Source organism: Schistocerca americana, chromosome 3, assembly GCF_021461395.2.
Source record: "Schistocerca americana isolate TAMUIC-IGC-003095 chromosome 3, iqSchAmer2.1, whole genome shotgun sequence".
In the NCBI taxonomy this organism is placed as follows: domain Eukaryota; kingdom Metazoa; phylum Arthropoda; class Insecta; order Orthoptera; family Acrididae; genus Schistocerca; species Schistocerca americana.
In genome coordinates this window covers 829,620,702-829,646,477 of record NC_060121.1, presented here as the reverse complement: position 1 = coordinate 829,646,477, position 25,776 = coordinate 829,620,702, and the positions used below count along the sequence as shown (strand labels likewise).

At 38.6% G+C, this 25,776-nt stretch overlaps 1 protein-coding gene across 2 annotated transcripts in view; it reads right to left on the bottom strand.

Annotated features, from left to right (window-relative positions):
* The window catches only part of LOC124607457, a 202,835-nt gene that overhangs the window by 57,126 nt on the left and 119,933 nt on the right, over positions 1–25,776 (bottom strand). For both annotated transcript variants that reach the window (XM_047139791.1, XM_047139792.1), the window contains one exon: positions 14,716–14,903. In XM_047139791.1, coding sequence (XP_046995747.1) covers positions 14,716–14,903 — 188 coding nt within the window. The remainder of the gene's footprint in view (positions 1–14,715; positions 14,904–25,776) is intronic.

The window sequence follows — 25,776 nt, the reverse complement described above, 5'->3', positions numbered from 1 at the left end:
GACTGGCAAGGTTGATCACACACAACTTCGTGACATCCATGTTCAGACTCAAATGAAAATATACTGCACAAGGAGTATGGTTAGCATGCAAATCTCTAGAGGTTACCCCTTCCGAACATGAAGTCCCGTGCGCAATTATTCTGATTCACAAATATGTCTGCAGGAAACAATGAATTGCCTGATGACTTTAGAAACAGAAGCTTAACTGTATAGAAAATGTTGCTTAAAATCAATGCACACTGAAACAATAGACAAAACTAAGTCTGTGCTCCTGATAAAGTAGTTTGTATTTGGACTGCAATAACAATCTGTTCATACAGCACAGAGATGCTGAACGTTTTTTAGGCTTGAGATCATATAGCCCATTTAGAGATCTGTTGGCATTCATGAAGCTTTAAGCACAAATCAACATTGTAGCCAAAATTAACAATTTTAACTACACAAACTACGTAAAAGGTAATTTTCTCTCCATCAGAAGCTGTAGACTGGCTATTGGATATATAAGACATTACACACGTGAAAAAAATTAAAATATACATCATCATATATGCTGAAAAAATTTTCGCGAGATACCTGGATTTGCATATCATTGGTAGGTTTATTATAATCTGGTGAATAACTTGTCACAGCCAACCTTGTTGTTGTTCTTGTGGTCATCAGTCCTCAGACTGGTTTGATGCAGCTCTCCATGCTACTCTATCCTGTGCAAGCTTCTTCATCTCCGAGTACCTACTGCAACCTACATCCTTCTGAATCTGCTTAGTGTATTCATCTCTTGGTCTCCCTCTACGATTTTTACCCTCCACGCTGCCCTCCAATGCTAAATTTGTGATCCCTTGAGGCCTCAAATCATGTCCTACCAACCGATCCCTTCTTCTAGTCAAGTTGTGCCACAAACTTCTCTTCTCCCCAATCCTATTCAATACCTCCTCATTAGTTATGTGATCTACCCACCTTATCTTCAGCATTCTTCTGTAGCACCACATTTCGAAAGCTTCTATTCTCTTCTTGTCCAAACTAGTTATCGTCCATGTTTCACTTCCATACATGGCTACACTCCATACAAATACTTTCAGAAACAACTTCCTGACACTTAAATCTATACGCGACGTTAACAAATTTCTCTTCTTCGGAAACGATTTCCTTCCCATTGCCAGTCTACATTTGATATCCTCTCTACTTCGACCATCATCAGTTATTTTACTCCCTAAATAGCAAAACTCCTTTACTACTTTAAGTGTCTCATTTCCTAATTTAATTCCCTCAGCATCACCCGATTTAATTTGACTACATTCCATTATCCTCGTTTTGCTTTTGTTGATGTTCATCTTATATCCTCCTTTCAAGACATTGTCCATTCCATTCAACTGCTCTTCCAAGTCCTTTGCTGTCTCTGACAGAATTACAATGTCATCGGTGAACCTCAAAGTTTTTACTTCTTCTCCATGAATTTTAATACCTACTCCGAATTTTTCTTTTGTTTCCTTTACTGCTTGCTCAATATACAGATTGAATAACATCGGGGAGAGGCTACAACCCTGTGTCACTCCTTTCCCAACCACTGCTTCCCTTTCATGCCCCTCGACTCTTATAACTGCCACCTGGCTTCTGTACAAATTGTAAATAGCCTTTCGCTCCCTGTATTTTAGCCCTGCCACCTTCAGAATTTGAAAGAGAGTAGCCAACCTTACACAGTCTGAAATACGAGAATCAGCAAGTTTATTTCTACAATTACATTTCACTATGTTCATCATTAAAAATGCAGCCTCATACAGATAAATTAATCCAAAAATAATAAAATGCCACTTTTATAATGGTAGTGAGTGTAAAAACCTACTCTAATTTCCAAAAGTTATTTTCATTGTCTTCTGACTTCAAGGAAATGTGACTTTGAAATTCAATTATTTCTTCCATTGTTCATATTGTTGTTTCGCAGTAACTCAAAAACTGAGATCTGTGCTCTGGATGCAGAGCTCAGTGCACCCCCTCCTCCCCACCTCTCTGGTCTGGCACTGCACACCGCACCTCATTCCGCAGCAAACCCTGAGTGAATTTCCGCTTACCACAATCCCCAACACCCACTCACAGTGCAGTGAAATGCAGGTCAGGACAAAAGAGATGGAGATGGTGTTGTCAGATTTACCGCCTACGAATACCATGCAAAACTCTCAGTCAACAAACTGGTATTTTACAGAAATGGATTTCTGGCAAAAGTTCTGAAAGACTGACTCTTAAGGCCATGGTGATTGAACGGCTGATGACGATCCATGGGTTGAGTATCCGTGGTATAGAGAAATTTTGACCATGCCAGCTTGCATGAAGGCTGGATAGAATCTGGGCGCAGATTAACAACTGTAAGCCAGAATCCCCACCTGCTATGTGGTATTTTTTGGTTGTTTCTCATACTTTTTTAGGCCAATGTCGGGCTGGTCTCCAAAGGAGTAATCCACTAAATTACAGGCCCATATCATTAATGTCGATACGCAACAGAATTTTGTACATATATTGTGCTCGAACATTATGAATTACCTTGAAGAAAACAGTTTATTGACACACAGTCAACTTGGAATTGAGAAAACATCATTCTCGTGACACACAACTAGCTCTATATTCACATGAAGTGTTGAGTGCTACTGACAAGGGATTTCAAGATTCCGTATTTCTGTATTTCTGGAAGGCTTTTAACACTATACCACACAAGTGGCTTGTAGTGAAATTGCGTGCTTATGGAATATTGTCTCAGTTATGTGACTGGATTTGTGATGTCCTGTCAGAAAGGTCACAGTTCATAGTAACTGATGAGAAGTAGTCGAGTAAAACAGAAGTGATTTCTGATGTTCCCCAAGGTAGTGTTATAGGACCTTTGCTGTTCCTTATCTATATAAACGATTTGGGAGACAATCTGAGCAGCCTTCATAGGTTGTTTGCAGCTGATACTGCTGTTTATCGACCAAGTCATCAGAAGATCAAAACAAATTACAAAATGATTTAGAAAAATAGTATGGAAATCGGCAGTTGACCCTAAATAACAAAAAGTGTGAGGTCATCCAAATGAGTGCTAAAAGATATTTGTTAAACTTCAGTTACACGATAAATCAGTCAAATCTCAATGCGTAAATTCAACTAAATACCTAGGAATTACGATTACAAACAACTTAAATTGGAAGGAACACAGAGACAATGTTGTGGGGCAGACTAACCAAAAACTGCGTTTTATTGGCAGGACGTTTAGAAAATGTAACAGATCTACTAAGGAGACTGCCTACACTACGCTTGACCATCCTCTTTTAGAATACTGCTGTATAGAGTAGGATGCTTACCAGATAGGACTCATGGGGTACATCAAAAAAGTTCAAAGAAGGGCAGCACATTTTGTATTATCGTGAAATAGGGGAGAAAGTGTCACTGAAATGATACAGGATTTGAACTGGACATCATTAAAACAAAGGCATTTTTCGTTGCAATGCAATCTTCTCATGAAATTCCAATCACCAACTTTCGCCTCTGAATATGAAAATATTTTGTTGTCACCGACCTACATAGGGAGAAATGATCACCATGATAAAATATGGGAAATCAGAGCTAGTAAGGAAAGATACCGGTTTTCATTCTTTCCACGCGCTATACAAGATAGGAATAATACACATTTCTGAAGGTGGTTCGATGAACCCTCTACCAGACACTTAAATGGGATTTGCAGAGTATTCATGTAGATGTGGATGTAGAAATTCAGCCTCAGGGAATATAATACACAAACGGTTAAATCATGATCGTATACAGAGCAAAGTATACACAACTTGTAGAAAGATGGAGCATATGATTTCCCTCCTTTGGGCTACCTCGACGAGTGTGGCATCTGGAAGGATATCAAGCCACAATGTTAAAAAATAAATAAAATTTGCCATATCCCCAAAAAGCAGACCCCCATACTGATGTGATAAAAGCTAGGGAAAAGACAAAATATTTAGACGATACTAATGTTATTCACTACTTTTTTTATATAATCTGGGACATCATATGTGGCATCATATTTCAGTTGCTTGTTACAGAACCTGCCACTGTGATGTCGAATATTGCTTTCTGCTTAGAAGTATCAGCCACTTAATAAATGTTTCTGTCTGTGGGCGCTTGAAGAGAATGTAATGACGTTTCATTGTAGTTAATCAGGTATCTTGTCCATCAAACAATCACATAACATATGTTTAATTAATTAATGTTTTGTACCTGACCATTAGGAATGAGGAGTAAATTATGTGTACTTTTTTTAACAATATTATGAAAAGGAAAGTTGCTACTTAACATATAGCTGAGATGCCAAGTCGCAGATAGGAAAAACAAAAAGATCGTCACAAATAAATCTTTTGGCCAGTAGGCCTTCGTCAAAAATAGACAACAGACACACACACACACACACACACACACACACACACACACGCAAACGCAACTCACACACGACTGTAGTCTCAGGCAACTGAAACCACACTGCGAGCAGCAGCAGCAGCAGTCATTATTTGATTTTCTTTTTTAGTCATTAAGTCTTCTGACTTGGTTTCATGCAGCCCACCACAAATCCCTCTCCTGTACTAAGATTTTCACTACAGAGCAGCAGTTGCAACCTATGTCCTCAATTATTTGCTGGATGTATTCCAATCCCTGTCTTCCTCTGCAGTTTTTACCCTCTACTGCTCCCTCTAGTACCATGGAAGTTACTCTCTTGTCTTAGCAGATGTCCTATCATCCTGTCTCTTCTTCTTATCAGTGTTTTTCGTGTATTTCTATATATTTCTCGCCGATTCTACAGAGAATCTCTTACATTTTTACCTTGTCAGGCCACCTAATTTCCAACATTTTTCTGTAGCATCACATCAAAAATGCTTCAATTCTCTTCTGTTGTGGTTTTCCCACAATCCATGTTTCACTACCATACAGTGCTGTGTTCCAAACATATAGTCTCAGAAATTTCATCCAAAAATTAATGCCTAAGCTTGATACCAATACACTTCTCTTGGCCAGCAATGCCAGCCTTGTCTGTGCTAGTTTGCTTTTCATGTCTTCATTGCTCCTTTCATGATGGGTTATTCTGCTGCTTAGGTAGCAGAATTCCTGAACTTCATCTACTTCATGAGCCCTAATTCTGATGTTAAGTTTCCCACTGTTCTAATTTCTGCTACTTCTCATTACTTTCGTCTTTCTTTTATTTGTTCTAAAACCATATTATGTACTCATTAGAATGTGCATTCCATTCTACACATCCTGTAATTCTTCTTCACTTTCACTAAGGATAGAATGTCATCAGTAAATTTTGTCATTGATATCCTTTCACATTGAATTTTAATCCTACTCTTGAACCTTTCTTTTATTTCTGTCTTTGCTTCTTCGATGTACAGAACGATCATTGTGGGTGAAAAATTACATCTCTGTCTTACACCCTTTTTCATCTGAGCACTTCATTCTTGGTCTCCTATTCTTGTTGTTCCTCCTTGGTTCTTGCACATATTGTATATTACCCGTCTCTCCCTGTAGTGTACCCCTATTTTTCTCAGAATTTTGAACACCTTGCACTATTCTACACTGTCGAAAGATTTTTCCAGGTGGACAAATCCCCCTTTCCTAAAGCTAAACCCATCATCATCTAACACATACTCAATTTTCTATTCCATTCTTCTGTATATTATTGTTGTCCGCAACCTGGATGCACAAGCTGTTAAGCTGATTATGCAATATTTCTAACACTTGTCAGCTCTTGCTATCTTCTGAATTGCAATGATGTTTCTCCAAACTCCGACAGTATATCGCCAGTATCATACATTCTACACACCAACAGGAACATTTGTTTTGTCATCACTTACCCCTCGATGATTTTAGAAATTCTGTTGGAATGTTGTCTGCTGCTTCTGCCTTAATTGATCTTAAGTCATCCGAAGCTCTTTTAAATTTTGAATCTAATACTGTTTCCCCTATCTCTTCCCTGTCAACCCCAGTGTCGTCTCCTGCTATGTCATCAGACAAGTCCTCCCTCACACAGAGGCCTTCAAAGTACTCTTTCCACCTATCCACTCTCTCCTCTGCATTTACAGTGAAATTTCCATTGTGCTCTCAATGTTTCTGCCCTTGCTTTTTAATTTCATCAAGAACTGTTTTGGCTTTTCTATATGCTGAATCAGTCCTTCGAACATTTATTTCTTTTTCAATTTCTTCATTCTTCATGCAGTCATTTAGCCTTAGCTTCCCTGTACTTCCTATTTATTTCATTCCTAAGAGACCTGTATTTCTGTATTCCTGAATTTCTCTAAACATTTTTGTACACCTCCTTTGATCGATGGACATCCAGCTATAACTTTCCAAATGTTATGAAGAGCCAATAAGATAAATGAAGAGGCCTTCAATGGCAAGCGGTCTTACTACGGCAAATACCTACACTACCCAATATCAAGGACACAAAAACATCTGATGCGGTCAGAAGTCGCCCTTGTCATGCAGTACATGAAAGAGTGTGCCTAAAATTTCTTGTGAACGAACTGCATAGCAGCCTTAAATGTACAGCCAAACAATTGAAACAACAGGTTGGATGGCAGTCATGTGTGCTTTGAGGTATGCTTGCTTTTGTGACTGAATGAATGAATGAGTGTGTGTGTGTGTGTGTGTGTGTGTGTGTGTGTAATAAGCAAGAAGCTCAGTTTTGCACTTGGAGGTCATCTGATTGCGTTGACTTGAAAAGAAAGATTCTACTTAATTTTGGGTGCTTCCAAATACCTTAGGCTACTTCATTGTAGATGGTACACAAGCGATCTGCCAAATATGAGCCAAATCGACTGACGCTTTCAGAGGCCTTCCCCTCATTAGCTACTACGTTATTTTAGGTGATTATTGCAGCATAGTGAATGTGGATGTGATCAGGAGGTACATCATATCAGATCACAGAGTCATTGGCTAGCTGGAGGTCATTAATGAAGGAAGTGGACTTGGCATTGTCTAACTGAATCCAGTAACTGTATCTTCCTGATGAAAGATTTCTTGTTTCCATTAGCATCACACCTTTGTTCCTTGTTTTCATTTAATTTTACCCTGATCTGTTCTCAGAGTAAACTGGATAAAAATTATGCAGAAACTTGTCTCATACAGCATCTTAACCATCACTGCTATTTTGGCTTGTTATATATATGGGTATAAGCAATAAAGCATCAGTCAAGACATGATAACGCATCCTTGGTACAAAGTGATGTACAATATTGTTTGGAGAGTAAATACTAAGAATTATTAAATCAAGAAGACCAATCCATTAAGAAGAAACCTGACTGAGGGATTGCCTTCATTGGAATCTTTAAATGTTTTTCAGGCACAGATTACTCTAGATGTGTGAGCTGATGGCAGTCACATGGTGCCAAATCTGGTGAACAGGGTCGGTGGTGGTGTTATAATTTGTATTTCCAATTCATCAATGTTCCCATTAATTTGTATTTCCAATTCCTCAATGTTCTCATAATGAAAACATCTTTGTGGACATGTGCAGTGTTCTGGTGGAAAGTGGTATTTATCTTTCACAATCAAGGCCTGTCCTCAAGTATTATTTTCATAAAATTGGTCTGAAATACAGACACAGTATTCACTAGTTACTGGTTTATGAGAAGTATTGATAAAGTTTTTAATTATCACCTGACGAAATTAAGTTAGGTAATAATTTTTAGTTTATTTCCACGTACTTGTCTGCAGTTCCGATACACAGCTGAAATCTCTCTGCCACAATACCTTAGGCTTCACAGTTTGTAGCACAAGAAAAAGCATGACAAACAGTAAAACCAATATGTTAGCATGTTGGTGATTTATTGTTGATAAAAATGCATAAACAATCATCCAAGGAAGCATGACGGACGTGAAATCCCATTATAAACATGAAGGTCCACGCCATATCATTGCCCAGGATGCCTCAAATACAATCATTCGAGAAAACATTTTTCATAACAGTAAGATGACCGATGCAAATGGAGAGAGAGAAACTATCAAACATTTGAATCTTTTCAATAATGACAAACATGATAAAATAGTGGAGGAGGGGAAAAACTTGGACTGCAACATGGGAGGCAGCGACTGGGTTCTTTGACCATGAAAGAATTCTTACATTAAGACATAAGGAAAAAACAGAGGTTATGTTATGTTTGTATTGACGTCAAAGGGGAGCACGTAGGAACAAAAATATGATATCCAGTTGGACTGCACCACTGCAAAACTTCAGTAAATTACTGTACTGAACTGTGATTCTTGTGTATATAAATGTCTTCACTGACAGTACGACACCAGTACATGCAAAATTTATTATTTTAGTAGTAGATCACAAAATATTCTGAACTTACTCATACAATAGTGAACAACCAATACTTAGACCTAGCTACACACACATGATTAACTGTTGTCAAACGTACAGTGCAACTGATTATTTCATTAAAGGGTTTTCAAATATACACGAGTGTATTTTTGAGTTTGTGATATATTATTCAGAACTTGTCTTGGTACTTACTTAGTTAATATTTTCAGGTACATTATATTGCAGCTTGGACACTGTGTGGTTGCAACCTACATACTATCGAAAGGTGAGTGACTCATACAAACTCCGTTGTGCTCTGGATGGATATTAGTGCACATACAAATACACCACACACATTTTTATTTTGTAAAGGCATACAAATGTGGTCACATATTATAATAAAAAATCCAGTACCAAAGACCATGAATTACAGAAGACGTTTTCACACTTTCTCGATGTTTTCGCCTATGGCTGCAGTTTCTTGATAGACCAGGAATCTTTCATATTGCCTTCAAAATGGTTCAAATGGCTCTAAGCACTCTGGGACTTAACATCTGAGGTCATCAGTCCACTAGACTTAGAATTACTTAAACCTAACCTAAGGACATCACACAAATCCATGCCCGAAGCAGGATTCGAACCTGTGACTGTAGCAGCAGTGCGGTTCCGGACTGAAGCGCCTAGAACCGCTCGGCCACAGCGGCCGGCATATTGCCTGAATTCTTCAACTTCAGGTATTATCTCATAACTATTGTCAAGAACTGCATGTAAAGTAAGGGTGATATAATTTACTGATAATTAGATTAAATAAAATTTGCAGTAAAGAAAAGCAGTGAGAGAGAGCTTTTGCACTGTGAAGTGTAATGGTTGGATTGTGGACACCTTTTGATTATCGTTACTACTTCCTCACAGTCTGCTCGAATGAGTAGCTCAGCTGTAGTGCACTTTTCAAAAGTTCACAAGATGCAGTACACTTACCCAAACTAACACCTATGTAGAAATAGCATAATCGATATTCTTGCCAGTCAACTACCTAACTGCAGGCACTAGCTGACGAGCCTTAGCTTCTAGAACTTCCTGCAGTGCCCTGCCTTTTTGTCTAGCAGGCAGGGCATTGATGTGTCACATCAGCAATGAGAGTTAGTAGTGAGCACACAGGAGCTGCAGTGGGGCATACTCGTTGGAGTGCAGATGTAATGAAAGAGCAGCAAATCAGAAATACGCAAAGTTGGATTTAGCACATTGAAGAGAATATTTAGTCAGAATAGGATTGGTGAATCACCTACGACTTCAACTTTAAAATTTGTCCATATCATCAAAGTGAATGAGTGCGATATAGTCAGGCCTGTTTCCAAGGTTGTTTCAAGTTTTCCCCCTGACAAATTTTGAGATCTGAAGGGTAGTAAAAAGGTAAGTTGACAAAAAAATGTAATGACTTCTGTATTTCTGAATAAGTTATTAACTCTAATTTTGAATGAACAACAAATATTGTCTCCTTAATAGGGTTTATGATCCGAGAGGTAAGTTGTGTCAATAAAAGCTATTTTCAGTTAAAGGATTTCTGTATTTATTAATGTTGTGGACTGGCAAGACAGCCAATCCACAGTGACGGGTAGCCGAAAGGCACGCGTTTAAGCTCATGCAGGCTGGCGTGAGGTCTGGAACAGTTAAAGGAGTTATACTAGCAAGAAAAGTACATAGCTGCTGGAATACTTAACTTTAATCCATAATTGGTGAACATCGGTCTGACGGTACATGCATCACAAGATAAATAGCAAATGATAATGGCGCCTTGCTAGGTTGTAGCAAATGACGTAGCTGAAGGCTATTCTAACTATCGTCTCGGCAAATGAGAGCGTAATTTGTCAGTGAACCATCGCTAGCAAAGTCGGCTGTACAACTGGGGCGAGTGCTAGGAAGTCTCTCTAGACCTGCCATGTGGCGGCGCTCGGTCTGCAATCACTGACAGTGGCGACACGCGGGTCCGACGTATACTAACGGACCATGGCCGATTTAAAGGCTACCACCTAGCAAGTGTGGTGTCTGGCGGTGACACCACAATTAACAAGTTAACTTTAATTTTGAATTAACAGCAAGTGCTTGCTGCTTCTCCCATACAGGATTCATGACAAGATAATGTGTCAGATTGGACAAGAAACACAAGGACTGTTAGCCAGGTGACACTGTGTCAATTCCACTTTGTTTTGCCAAAAGCAGCAGCTTTTAACGTGGTGACAAGAGAAATGTAGGTGCTACTTGAAATTTGCCACTGTTAAATGAGTGGTTTCCAGCTGACAGAATTGTAACATGAGATACCTTATTTGTGGAAACTGACACACAAACATTACACAAACAAAAATCTAAAAAATTGAGAATACAAACAAATGGCTGAAACATTTCTAGTTGGTATTCCAACTGTGGACCACAGCATTATAAAAACTAACCTACAAAATTTGAAATGAAGATTCTGAAAAAATTCTGCATGTGTGCGACCATATTGTCTGCAGCTGCTTTATAATAACTGAATGTATTGTAAATCTGTCTTTGCAATCACGGTACAAGAAACACCCACGCCAAAATATAAAATGTGCAAGTAGACGGTGTTTCCTGACGTGAGCAAAATATCAGACATAACATATTGTAACTAATGTAAACATCTTTTGTAACAAATTGTTTATAGATGTAGAAATCAAGCCAGATCATAAATATGTTTCATTACAGACCACTGATGATATTTCATTTCAATAAAACAAAAAGCATTTGGTGAAAAATATATGCATTTTCTCATAGTTGCAAAGATGGATTTAAATTGCCTTCAATAACTTCAGAAATAAGATCAGAAAAAAGTAGGTCTATTGAAAGAAGTGTGAAAGGGAAGAATGAGTTGTGCAAACCAAAACAAAATAGCGAGCACCAATGAAATGCTGCTTGTGTTATGTTCATTATTGTAGGATATTACCCACTGTGTTTTGTCCATTTTACAGATATTGTGCAATTTTTGTTTCAAGAAATATATGAATACACAGCTTACAAACTGCCAGCTGTTGCCACAATTTTCTTCCTATCATCATCTATACTCTCTCTCAAATACATGAACTACTTTGAAAGTGTGAAAATGTACTACAATAAAGAAAATGCCTATAAAGCAACACACCTGTGGTGATACACAGTTGCAAGTCCTAAAAATTCATCGTCCATGGACTATGGCCAGTTGCACATGCACTGCAGTGCTGGGTTCACGGACTACTCATGAAAAATCTGTCAATTTATGCCACACACAAACTGTTCAATCATGTGGGCAGATTAGTGAGACTACATCCGACATGCACAGCCTGTACATTAGTGGTAAATGACAGGTCTCAGATCAGTGGCTCCAAATCATTAGAGATAACTGCCGTCCAGGTCTGTTGCAGAAATCCACTCCCGTGTAGTCAGCTATTCATGCCCATAGTCAAGAGTCACCGACAATGCAGTGATGAACTGACATCACGGTCATCAATCTATGCAGTGGATAAATTGTGTAAATGCTGTGAAGTGCTACAAAGGATGAAGTAGGGAGGGGGAGCAGACACCTGGGAGCTACATGGCTGCACCCAGCTAGTGACAACGTGTAGTGTCTCCACAAACAAACAATTTCAGCAGTTGAGCCAAAAATGAGGGTTTCCAGGCCCCCCGACACGTGTGAAATTCCCTTATTTTGAAAACTTGTGCCAACCCTGGTTTTACAGTGTCCGAAGATAAATAAATTAATATCACAGATGTCATCTAAAAATTAAGGGCAAAGAGGTTACACCTAGCACCTTTGTGAAGAGCCCACTGCATGTCTTGACACCATAGTATGTGCCCCAATTACAATATCATACTGCAGAGACCCCATACTTTGGCAAAAAAAAAAAATTATTTACACACGCACGCCAATGCATTGTAATTTAATGTTGAGCACGACAACTAATATGTTTATGTCAAAAGAGGGCCAGCCAGAAAACTTCGCATAATAAAACTTGCAATGTTGTATCTCATCAGTGCAAAAAGTTTCAAGACTAGATAACTAGAAAAAGAGAGAAAAGTTAAGATGGAGGTTTTAAAGCTTCAGGTGTGCTCACAGTATCCTCACCCCACCTTCCCTGTTGAATACAAAACGCAGAACATTCACACAATCCTGTGAAACAGAAGGTAAATTTCTTTTTCGGGATGATGTTTGACTCACACTTCAAACTGGTTTGAATGTCGGTTATGTCATCGAAGTGTTGACACCTCATGTGAATTTATGCATTCTGTTATTTTGTGTTAGGTTTGTATCCATAACATCAAGTTTCGTCACCAGTGACAATTTTTTGCAGGAAAGAACTGTCCACATTTTGCATTTCAGTCAAGTTGTGGAAAGCATTCTCATGTTGCCATCTTCGTTCGGGAGCCAAGATGTGCAGCAGGAACTTTTCACACAATTTTCTCTTCTTAAAAATGTTATGGAGAATATCTTGAACACTTGATTTAGAGATGTCACTCAACTGCAACTTGTGGCAAAAATGTTGTCACATTATAGTTGCACAGCAACTACTCAACGCTGCCTGCTCATTACTGACTGGTTGAATGCCCATCTCTCATTTAGGTGCTCAATGCCTACGTTAGCAATTTGATGTGAGTTAAAACTGCCACTGTAGTTACTGCACTGACATCGCTTATGTGGCAGGAATAAAATCATTCTTGGTGCTTTTCGGATGGATGGTGTACAGTGAATGGATGAAAGCATGAACAAGCATTGCTAGACACATGATCCTCCATGTCATCCAAAATGTTTCTTTGGCAGCTAATACGTAGAGAGATGTGATCCACTCTGCAGCAGTTGGTGCTATTAGTAATTCTTTCCTATTCGGGGTAAAAATATTCCCTATCATCATAAAGCTAAGTTTCCTGTTAATTACTAGAAGGTAAGGCAATCACTCTACTTCCATAGAATGTAGGTCACATGTGAGTTTAGCCTGGAATGCACTGCAACAGAGCCAGCCAACAATTGAATGTGAATGTTCTTCACTAATACTGTGAATCTCATCAATAAACTCACTGTATGTATGTTATGTTGCTATCAATAAATATTGTGGATTTATTTAGAGCATACACCACATTAGGTGGTGAGCAATCTTATTTGTTCTGTCCATTATTAAACTATTTAATTAGTACAAAAAATGTCCCCTTCCCAATATTTTCCAGTCCATTTGCAAAACAGTTTATCATCCTACACTAACATTTCTGGAAATATCAAGGAGGATACAGGCAGATTACAATCAACAGTTTAATTATATGACAATATACAAATGATTAAAGCTGTAACACTGAAAAATCTCGAACATTGACAGTTTAGAATGGCATGAATCTGCTACATGCTGCAACCAGATGATCAAAATGTGCAGACATGGAATCAGAGAGTCTGGACATGTTTTGCAGAATCTCCCCACACTCGATTTGGATATGAAGTTGCACAGCACCCACACTAATTGCTAGCACAAAGTTATAACCAAATTACAAGCGTCTGTTTGATGTTGAGGTGATCGAATGAATACACATGCCCTGGAAGCAGTTGTACTTTTCATTTTTTGAAAAATGTTCCTACATGTGCTTGGACAATGTGTGTGTGAACTATGGCATGCAAGGTTGCCTGAAGGACGTATATCTCAAGCTCTATCTTAAACTTCCCTGATGTACCAGTATTGTTTAGATTTCCTTCCATCCATAGGAGACATCATGTTTTATCCAAATGTACACCTTACCACCACATCAGCCCACTGTCTTGGTCAACAATGCAAGATGCAAGACTGCAGTCACTGTGGTGGCATCTAATGTGTGTGTTACTGTCACTGTAGGATGGGATGAAGTGAGATTTTAACAAAAAATATTACATTTTGCCACCCAGCATTCCAATACAGACAATCACATCACCATGACTGACTGAGGCAGTTGTGGTTTCTGGAAAAAATTTAAGCCAATGCAACAGTGTGCATGCCAGCAGTCCAGCTCATGATCAACATAGGCATGTTAACATCAACTGTAGTGCTATAGTGTCTAGGTCAAAGCTGGGCAATTTATTACACACATACAGATAAGATGATTAGTATCCCATACTGCGGTCACACTATGTAGAGCAGCATCGTGTAGGGTCCCCGCGAGCAACCCCCCCCCCCCCCCAAACACACACACACACACACACACACACACACACACACACACACACACAGTGGTGGCTATATGTCCTGTAAGAGCCAAAGATGAAGGTATAACTAGCAAATAAGGAAGACAGCTATTTGGTTCAAACTGAGCTAGTATTTCTGGATGTGCATTTGTATAAACTGTAATGGAAAAGTGAAATCTTGAGTAAATCTCAAATTGTTTTGAGTGGTGAAGTTTACTGTACAAATACGTACCTCACTGTATTGCTGCATGTGATTTTCTATGCAAGCTTGTATTTCTACAGCACGTGCTGGGTTCAGATGCACAAAGAACTTGGAAAGTGAACATACATATGTAACATGAGCTGCCAAACACTGGCCCTGGCACAGTGACAAATCCAGCTCTTCCTCAACATTAACTGAAATGTTACTGGCAGGTGGTGCTAAAACAAGAGAGATGACACAAATCAATGCAATAAAAAACTGAACACAACAAATTACAATCTAGTAAAAACACAAACATTTTATGAAATATGTAATTAATTAATTTTTTTTTTTTTTTTGTAATTTTAAGATACAATGTAATTTTAGGATACAATGAATACGTCAGAGAGTGAATGCATCCTGTTATTTTTTTACACCAATTACAAGGGCACAAAAGAAATTTTAACATTATAAAAAACTAATGGAACAGATGATAGAACAGCCAAAAACAAACATTAGCTTAAAGTACGATTTTGATTTACACCTGTAATTTTCTGCTGTATTCAAAAGCTTTCCCAATTTTTATCTGTGTTAAATTATTGTGGTGTAGCTATACTCTCAAGCCTTACAGTGATGAAAGTTCATGTATAATACATTACGTCCAAAGACTTCTGGAATATATTTCAGTTTCACCAGTTGCTCTGTCCCAAAGCAAATGGTTGCTTGCACAAATGTCAATACATTATTCGCCTTACCTGAAATAATGTTTGTGTGTTCTTTATGACACTGACAATGAACACAATGGGAAAATTGCCATCACCATGTTATGTGAATCATCATGGGGGAAGGTGGGGTGTACTACGTGTGTAATGGTGTACATAACTGATAGGACTGGCAGAATGACAATATTTGCCAGCATCATACAACACTGTGCCTCTCGCTACGATCATTTCACTGTTGCTACCTGCCTCTGTGTAAGCTGATAACAATACTGATTTGTCTTCATTTTAAAAAAATATGCTCATATTTCAACAATGAAAAATCAAATATGGGGGAAAAAAAAAAAAAAAAAAAAATGCTGAGGGAAAAAATACCACCCAAATTTGTGCACAACTCCATGCACCCAATAGATCAGTTTTCAAATAGGCCTAAGTACTAAATATAAATAAAATTACAATGAATGTCAAAGTAAATAGCACTACTGGTCATCATGCAGCCTTATTTAACAGAGAAAACTGCTTATACTTGTAAATCTATAGGAAGATATTGCATTACTCCGCATAAAACATATGCATAACAAGTGTGTGTGTGTGTGTGTGGGGGGGGGGGGGGGGGGCGCACACACATTGTATGCACATATTGTGTTGTTTTTTTTGGGGGGGGGGGGGGGACGGGGGGGGGGGGGGGGGGGGGGCAAGTGTTCAATGCCTTGTTTTTACATGGTTCTATTGCTCAATACACCCTACATAATGGGTATAATGTCGTCGTCGTCGTTGCTGCTGCTGCTGCTGCTACTGTCCTCCCACACCAGTACCTTAATTCAATCAATACATCATCAGCAACAGCAGCAGCCACTGCACTCGATTTGCTGTAAAATGCCCAAATCTGAATAGTTTAACTGGAATTTGAACAACCCATATTGGCAATCTAAACTTGGACCCGTGGAAATTATTACTTCCTTTTATTTTTTAATTCTTACTTTTATTATTTAGATTTTAGATGATATATGCAGTTGGTCTAGCACTGAACATGTGCAACTACCTGCTGTTGAATTACTGGACCAAAGTCCAAGGACAGGACAGAGTCAGTAGAGGATGTAGCAAAACTCCATTTAAAAAAGTTAATTACTTGTGCTTCAAAAAAAAAAAAAATTACTTACAGAAAAATACTCAAATGATGTCACCATTTTACAATATTAATGCTTGAAAACACCACCTCCCAGGTGAAAGCCATTTTCAGCGATGCACTTAAGCCATTCTCGGGAGTTGGCTTCTCCTTTCTCCAACATTGCTCTGTCATTAGAATGACTTTCACACGAACTGCTTCCTTCAGTTCTTCAACTACACATGATTTGTGCTCACATACACGACTTGAGGAAACCCCACAGGCCTGTGGAATGAGGAGGCCAACTAATGTCACCAAACCAGGAAATGATGCGACCACAAAAAAACATTCCAAATTGCTTCCACTGACATTCTTGCTTTGTGAGCTATGGCCCTGTCCTGGTGAAACCAAACTGACCAGATAGAAATACATTTTCTTCTTAGTTCAGGTAGAAAGAATTCAGCGATCATCTGTCTGTAACGTCCCAAGGTTATAGTTACAGAGTTCCCACTTGGAAAAAGTGCGGACCAATAACATCTGTACCGGCTAAAGCAAACCAGTCACCTTGGGACTATGTAATGGTCTTTCATGCATTAGTTTGGGATTTTCACTGGCCCAATAATGACAGTTCTGCTGATTTATCGTGCTGTTCAAATGAAAATGAGCTTCATCACTCACAAACAAAATAATGTTATCATTTTGAAGACGTATGGCCTCCATTTCTTGAGCAAAATTTAGATGCTCATGTAATCTCTAGGGTTCGATTATTGCACCATGGCCATTTTGTAGGGATGAAATCTCACATCAATACGCAAAATACACCATACTGAATGATTATTGAGGTGCAGTTCAGCAGAATGTCTCAACAGATCGATCAGTATGCACTGCCGAACTCTTTCAACATTTTCTGCATTATGTTCTGAGCGAGGAACTCCTGGTGGTTTCCTGTTCATCACTGTTCCTTGTAAAAGAAATGATTCAGTCTAACATGAAATGGTGTTATGAGCGAGAACGCTACCATGTCTCGCAAGATTGAAATGGCAATGAAACTCACACTGAACTACAACGTAGACTCATTATTATGCAAAAAACTAATGTAAGCAAACACACAATGCTGCATAGTCCATGGCTCCATGACTTTGACTAAACAAAATGGCAGGAGCCACCAAACACGTAACCGCATCAGTTCCCCCCACTCCTACTACCAGAGCTGAATGCTATCTGTTCTAAAAACGTCCGTTCTTTCTGTTTCATCCTGTATAACTCTCTACAATTTTGACGTTAAACTTATTTACAACTGCCCTCTTTCATTTAGCATTTTCTTTCATAAAAAGTGAAGACTATAAAGCATTTTTATACTCTGTTGATAATACGTTTTTTTAATGCACATACGATGAAATATCCCTACAGCCGATTCAAAGATATATAAATATAGAGAGTTTCTAATTAGCTGCTAACTTCATAATTTAATAAAATCTCGGAATTGCCTATTCCACTATGTTATCGTAAGTGATCAGCAAGTTAACAGCATGATCAATGAAGTGTGCTCACTCGGCAGTCTAGTGGTTAGTACAGGTCCCAGGTTCGATTACCAGTGACTACCTCAGATTTTTCTGTGGTGGGAAGATTTAAAAAGGGGTCCCCTCAGCCTTTTGAGGGGTAACACAAAGTCATGAGGTGCATACTTTGTATCCTATAAATAACAATAAAGATAGAGTAAAGTAAAGTAAAAATCCCATTTGCAAGTATCTAATGGGGCAATTCTACACACAACTGTTGTATAACAACTTGTCTGCTCACACATCACGAAACAGGCTTTTTCTGTGTCAGATGCCAAGAACGAGTTACATAGTGCTCTTCTGCTATGGCCAATTCCTTATCAGGATACATTAACATTTTCCTGAAGAACTTAGGATGAAAACTTAATCCAAAGATGTTAACACAAAGATGTTATGGCTCAGAATTCCCAGATAGCAGAGTCATTCTATGGCAAGTGGCCTAGAGGTTCCCACATGACCATCACGGGTTTTGATGAAATTTTGTATGAGCAACCACATTTGTTCCCAATGAACATGCTAAAGTTTCATGATCATTAATTCAATACATCTGCCATATAGCAATTTGTTTGACCCATAGAGCAACTATCAACAGTGGATGTATTAGTTTTCAGCAAATTTGTGAATAATATCTCTGGTAATAATTTCTAGAATGAAACAAAACTAGGTCATCTTGCACAGCTTCTTGTCCTCTCTTTTACAAAAATAAAGAAAATAAAAAAATATTTCCTGGGCGATTTGTATATAGGCATGGGTAGTCAAGATGGCGCCGAATGAAAAGTGTAACGACACGTCTGGCTCTACAAAAAAGGAAAAAATCAGCGGTTCTACATGTAAGCAATGCAGAAAACGTGTGATAAAAGGAATCTTATGCGTAAAGTGCAATTTTTGGCTTCATGAGAAGTGCGCAAAAGTGAACCTGAAATTCATTAGTGACGAAGTTCCGTGGACATGCACCGACTGTTTGCAGTGGGAAACATCAGAACTTGTAAGTACCATAAAGTCAAAAGAAGAAATAATTAAAGTGTTACAAAGTGATATCGGAACTCTCAAAAAAGAGATTCAGTCTCTGAAAGAAGAAAACGCAAAGCTAAAAAGTGAATCGGCAAGCTGCATATGTGGAAACCCATTACAGAACAAAACAAACAAATGTGAGGACTCTTTTGTGCAAACTCCGTTCGCGAGCAAAAAACAAAACCTCGAAAACTTACATGAGCATATTCCCGCAAAAACAATGGCAGAAAGCGAAACATGTGGAAATTCAATAAACTCGCGCGTGCAAACTCCGTTATTGGGAAGTAAACAAACCTGTGTAAACTCGCATATGCAAATCCCAGTGAAAACAGTGGCGGAAAACGATTCGTGCGGCAAATCTGTAAGCAAATATAAGTGGAAAACTGTGACGTATAAGAAAAAAGATAAATGTGAAAGAAATCCAGCAAAACAGACCGACAAACGTGATTTCTTTGTTATCGGCGATTCCATGTTAAAAAATGTAGTGGTTCCGAACTGTAAAGTCGATGTTCGCCCTGGAATCCGACCACAGCAGATTGTGAAACATTTCAACAACATTAGGAACACGGAAAAATCCAACCAAAACAACAATGATTCCAACACAAATTTTAAAGGCGTGATAATTCACGTAGGGACAAACTCTATTAGAAGCAGCAGACAAGAAGAAATCATAAATGATATTCGTAATGTAATTCGGTCAGCCAAAGGTTTGTTTACAAGCTCCAGAATTGTTATCAACGGAATTCTACAAAGAAGATCGGTGAGTAACGCGTATACAAACAAAATAAACACCGGCATTAGGGAACAGTGCGACGAACTTGGTGTTGTGTTTGTTGACCCAAATAAATTTCTCGACGACAAATGTCTGGGTAGGGATGGCCTGCACCTAAACAGACTAGGTGCAATGACTTTCAGTAAAATGCTCCTGGATTTATGTAAAATTATAAAAAATAAGGGAAACTAATACGGTCTGCAGGGGGTGACTATCCAAGAATAACATATGCAAACAAAAAACGTGAGTGTAATCGCAATAAGGAAGCAGTTGAACCAAAACAGAACGACTTTAAAACGAAAAAAAGTGGGAATGCAAATAGCGGTGGAAAAAATTACTTAACAGTTGTTCACCAAAATATCTGTTCCCTAGCAAATAAGACCCAACACCTAGAAGTGGAGCTGGAGTCTACAGAGTGCTCAGTTGTTTGTCTCACTGAGCATTGGTGCAATGAGGCTGAAATTAATCAGTTAGTCTTGCAGTCTTATAATTTAGCGTGTGCATACTGTAGGACTTCTATGAAGTGTGGAGGGTGTTGTATTTATGTAAAACAAAATTATCAGTATAAGACCAGAAGCGATTTATGTGTAATCAGTGAAGAGCAACATTTTGAACTGGCAGCAGTTGAAATCAGGGACCAATACAGGTGTAGGAATTTGATTATCTTATGTATATACAGATCTCCTAGTGGAGACTTCAATATCTTTTTCTCCAAACTTAATCATGTTCTTGACAAGATATCCACTCCAAAGAACCACATTCTCATATGTGGAGACCTAAATGTGGATAAACTGAATCCTGATTCTACATGGGACTCATTACAAAGTCTTGCCCAAAGTTTCAATTTAGTTCCAATGGTTAACAGTGCAACCAGAATAACAAAATACTCAAAGACAGCTGTTGATCAGGTATTAACAGATTTAGGCAAAGAAAACTGTGAGGTGGTGGTAGCAGAGCTAGGATTATCTGATCACTCAGCTCAAATCATTAATATAAAAGTGGCTCCAGAAGAAACAAAGAAAAGGCATATTTACAGACGAATTTTTTCTAAAAAAAATAGACATGAGTTTGCCAAACAGATAGCAGGACAAACATGGGACTCAGTATACTCAGAGGTAGATGCAAATGAAAAATTCAAAAATTTCATGACATTGTTTAAATTAAATTTTGAAGAAACATTTCCTAAAGTATTATGTCCATTACAAACAGCAGGAAAAAGCAAGTGGGTCACAAAAGGAATCAAAAAATCATCTGAAACACTAAAGTACCTGAGCTCCATTAAACACAGCCAAACTAATCCTGCTTTCTCACTCTTTTATAAAAGATATAGGAAAACATATAGGAAAATATTGTTTGCAGCAAAGAGAGCTCATAACTCCAAAATAGTGCACTCTGCTGAAAACAAAAATAAGGCAGTATGGAAGATTGTGAAGCAGGAAACTGGTACCAGGAAAATGAATCTGTCAAACTTGAAAATCAAAGAGGAAGGGACTTTAATAAAAGACCCAATATATTTGGCAAACTATATAAATGATTATTTTAGTAGCATAGGAATAAAATTACAGGAAAATTTTCTAACAGCCCCTCAGGTCAAAAAGCCAAATAATGGTGTATCACACTCAATGGTGTTATTCCCTACAACACAGGAAGAAGTCTATAAAGCAGTCAGCAAACTGAAAAACAAAAACTCAGCTGGTCTGGATGAAGTCCCCATTTTTATAATTAAGGACTGTATCAAGAGCCTACTTCCACTTTTAGTTGATATTATAAATCAATCTTTCAAGCAGGGCTACTTTCCAGACTATTTAAAATATGCGAAATTACTACCTCTCTTCAAAAAAGGTGATGCAGGAATAATTGAAAATTATAGGCCAATTTCTCTACTATCATGCTTTGCAAAAATATTAGAAACTATTATGAAAGATAGGCTAATCAATTATTTAAATAAATACAACTTACTGTCTGTTGACCAGTTTGGATTTCGATCAGGGAAAAGCACAGAATCAGCGACAGCACACCTCACAAAACACATTCTAGAAGCATTAGATAAAGGGAACTACACAACAGGTATATTTCTTGATCTAACTAAAGCGTTTGATACAGTAGACCACAACATATTGTTAAATAAGTTAGATGAACTTGGAATTAGGGGACTTGTGAAAAAGTGGTTCCAGTCATATCTAAAAAATAGAAGACAGATAACTGAAATCTCACATATTTCAAGTTGCTCAAACTATATTGTAAAGTATACTTCAGACCCAAATTATGTAAATATAGGTGTCCCACAGGGTAGTGTCCTTGGCCCAGTACTATTCCTCATTTACATAAACGACTTCCCACAGAGCATCAAGCGTGGACAAACAATATTGTTTGCAGATGACGCAAATGTTCTAATCAGTGACAAATCACCAGATGCACTAAAAGAAAAAGCCGAACAAACACTAAACAGTGTACGTGAGTGGGCATCCAATAATAAACTAACACTAAATCTTAAAAAAACAAATGCCGTTAACTTCTATGTCTGCAAAAAACCACACTTTAACAACTTTAAGTTAAACAATGAAAATATAGAATGTGTAGACTACACAAAATTTCTTGGTATGCATGTTGACAGTCAGTTAAAGTGGGAAGAACATATTAAAATACTTAGTAACAGAATCGCTACAGCATGCTATGCTCTGAGAATTCTGACTGCAGTTTGTGATGCTACATGTGTCAGATCTGTATATTTTTCTTATATCCACTCTGTTATTACCTATGGAATAATATTTTGGGGAGTCAACAGTAAAAATATTCAAATAGTTTTCAAATTACAAAAAAGAGCAATTCGTATAATAACCAAGAGTGGCAGTAGGGCTCACTGCCTTGAACATTTCCAAAAGCTGGAAATCCTAACTGTCCCCTGTGAATACATTTTTCAAAGTGTTATGTATGTAAAAAAAAATATTAACTGCTATATGAAAAATTCATTAGTACACAGCTATGAAACTAGAAACCAATTCAATCTGCATCTAGAGAGGAAAAATAAAGTTAAAACTCAGCAGAGCTTGTTGTACAATGCTGTTAAATTATATAATAAATTACCCCAAAAAATAAGAGATATTGACACAATCGGACAGTTCAAAACAAAACTAAAACTTTTTTTATTAAATAAAAGCTATTACGCAGTAACGGACTATCTGAATTAAAACATGTAGTGTAATTAAAGTAGCCTGCATTGTAATACATGAGGAAATAATTATGATATGTAATCAAAAATTGTACAGTACTATAAGAAAATTACAAATTACACAAGGATATAAAACTAATTTAAGATACCTCAAAAATGTGTGTAAATACTAATTTTATGTGTATAATTGTAGGTATATTGTATTATATATGATTTTGCTGACGAAATCCACACAATGTAAATTGTTACATGGATTAATAAAGAAATCAATCAATCAATCAATCAATCAAAAAGTGGCCAAAAAAATGACACTCAAAAAAATGTGAAGTTTATCTTTTTTATACCAACAGTAGAAACTGCAGGATAAACCTCAAACTAAGCAAGTAATAATTTATCAATATAAGGTCTTAGAACATGAAATTTCATTCTCTTACTGCTTTCCAATATTTTGCAAACTGATTGCAAAGTTGATGGTTTTTCTAAAAACACTGCAAACTCTTGTAAACTATTTTCATTAGAAAGGTCATGTTCTAAACTGCCTAAAAACTATATTTTGTTAGCATGGTTTGCAGTTGATGTGGAACATTAGTGTACACAATAAAAATTGTGTAAAGGTGTTGGTATGACCCATGGTGGTTTAACTGCTACTGGTTCCTTTCAAAACAAGAAAATCCTCCATCCCTGTAGGGACTGCACCTGATAGCTGTGCAACAACAGTAAGTTTCTATACCACAAGTCCCAAATCTGATATGGGTTTCTTTACAAAGGATCCCATGCTGATGATACATTTCTATAAGCATAAAAAGCCAAGTCTAGGAGATCTCTCTTTCAGTATCCTATGCTTATATTTACCTCAAGCTACATGAAATTTTTACAGGTTTCATTAATTTGAGTAGAATGTCATGAAGAATGGTCAGATGTGACTGATTGGATTATTCGGGAAGAAATTTGACAAGAACAACCCCAAAAAATACCCTCTTCAAATGTGATTACCTCAAATTATTTTGTGTGTGTGTGTGTGTGTGTGTGTTTGTGTGTGTGTGTGTGTGTGTGTGTGTGTGTGTGTGTTTGTGTGTGTGTTTGTGTGTGTGTGTGTGTGTGTGTTTGTGTGTGTGTGTTTGTGTGTGTTCGCGCGCGCGTGCGCGCGCGCTTTATGGCTCAATGGCACTTCCCAGTCATCAACTTTGTGTCGTTGCAACAATCCAACACCTTCTACGATTGTATCCTCAAAGAAGCTGTAGAGATCCGACTGCATAACAGACTAATAAATAAGGATAGTGGTTTTCAATTAAGCAAGGCCTGGGACCCAGCCTTGGGCTTGACCAGAGCACAGCAGTAGTCTACGTGGAAACTGGCTCCCATCACGACAACTGAAGAGGATGAAGAAACAGTCACCATGCCAGCACAGATCCACATCCAGCACTGGTCTGGCCTTGGATCAATGCCAGATGCCACACTTCCTCCACCACAGCACCAAGTCTGTTCCTGGAGGCACTGGCTGGAGGTGGCATGAGGGCGGAGGGGGAGGGGGAAGGGGGAGAGGAGGAGGAGGAGGAGGGGGAGGAGGAGGAGGAGGAGGGGGAGGAGGAGGGGGGAGGAGGAGGGGGGGGTGCATGGATATAAGACTGCACCCAGCAGATACATTATGTGGTCAAAAGTATCCGGACACCTGGCTGAAAATGACTTATAAGTTCACGGTGCCCTCCATCGATAATGCTGGAATTCAATATGGGGTTGGCCACCCTTAGCCTTGATGACTGCTTCCACTCTCGCAGGCATACGTTCAATCAGGTGCTGGAAGGTTTCTTGGGGAATGGCAGCCCATTCTGCGTGGAGTGCTGCACTGAGGAGAAGTATCGATGTCGGTCAGTGAGTCCTGGCACAAAGTCAGTATTCCAAAACATCCCAAAGGTGTTCTATATGATTCAGGTCACGACTCTGTGCAGGCCAGTCCATTACAGGGATGTTACTGTCATTAAACCACTCCACCACAGGCCGTGCATTATGAACAGGTGCACGATTGTGTTGAAAGATGCAATCGCCATCCCCTATTTGCTCTTCAACAGTCAGAAGCAAGAAGGTGCTTAAAACATCAATGTAAATGTAGGCCCGTGCTGTGATAGTGCCACACAAAACAAGAAGGGGTTCAGGCCCCCTCCATGAAAAACATGACCACACCATAACACCACTACCTCCGAATTTTACTATTGGCACTACACATACTGGCAGATGACGGTTACCAGGCATTCGCCATACCCACTCCCTGCCAGCGGATCGCCACAATGTGTACCAAGATTCGTCACTCCACACAACGTTTTTCCGCTGTTCAATCGTCCAGCATTTATGCTCCTTACACCAAGTGAGGCGTCGTTTTGCATTTACCGGCATGATGTGTGGCTTATGAGCAGCCACTTGACCATGAAATCCAAGTTTTCTCACCTCCTGCCTAACTTTCACAGTACTTGCAGTGAATCCTCATGCAGTTTGGAATTCCTGTGTGCCGGTCTGGATAGATGTGTGCCTCTTACACATTACGACCCTATTCAACTGTCGGCAGTCTCTGTCAGTCAAGGTCGACCTGTATGCTTTTGTGCTGTACGCGTCCCTTCACGTTTCCACTTCACTATCACATCAGAAACACTGGACCTAGGGATGTTTAGGAGTAAAGAAATCTCGCGTACGGACGTATGTCACAAGTGACACCCAATCACCTGACCACGTTCAAAGTCCTTGAGTTCCGTGGAGCACCCCATTCTGCTCTCTCACGATGTCTAATG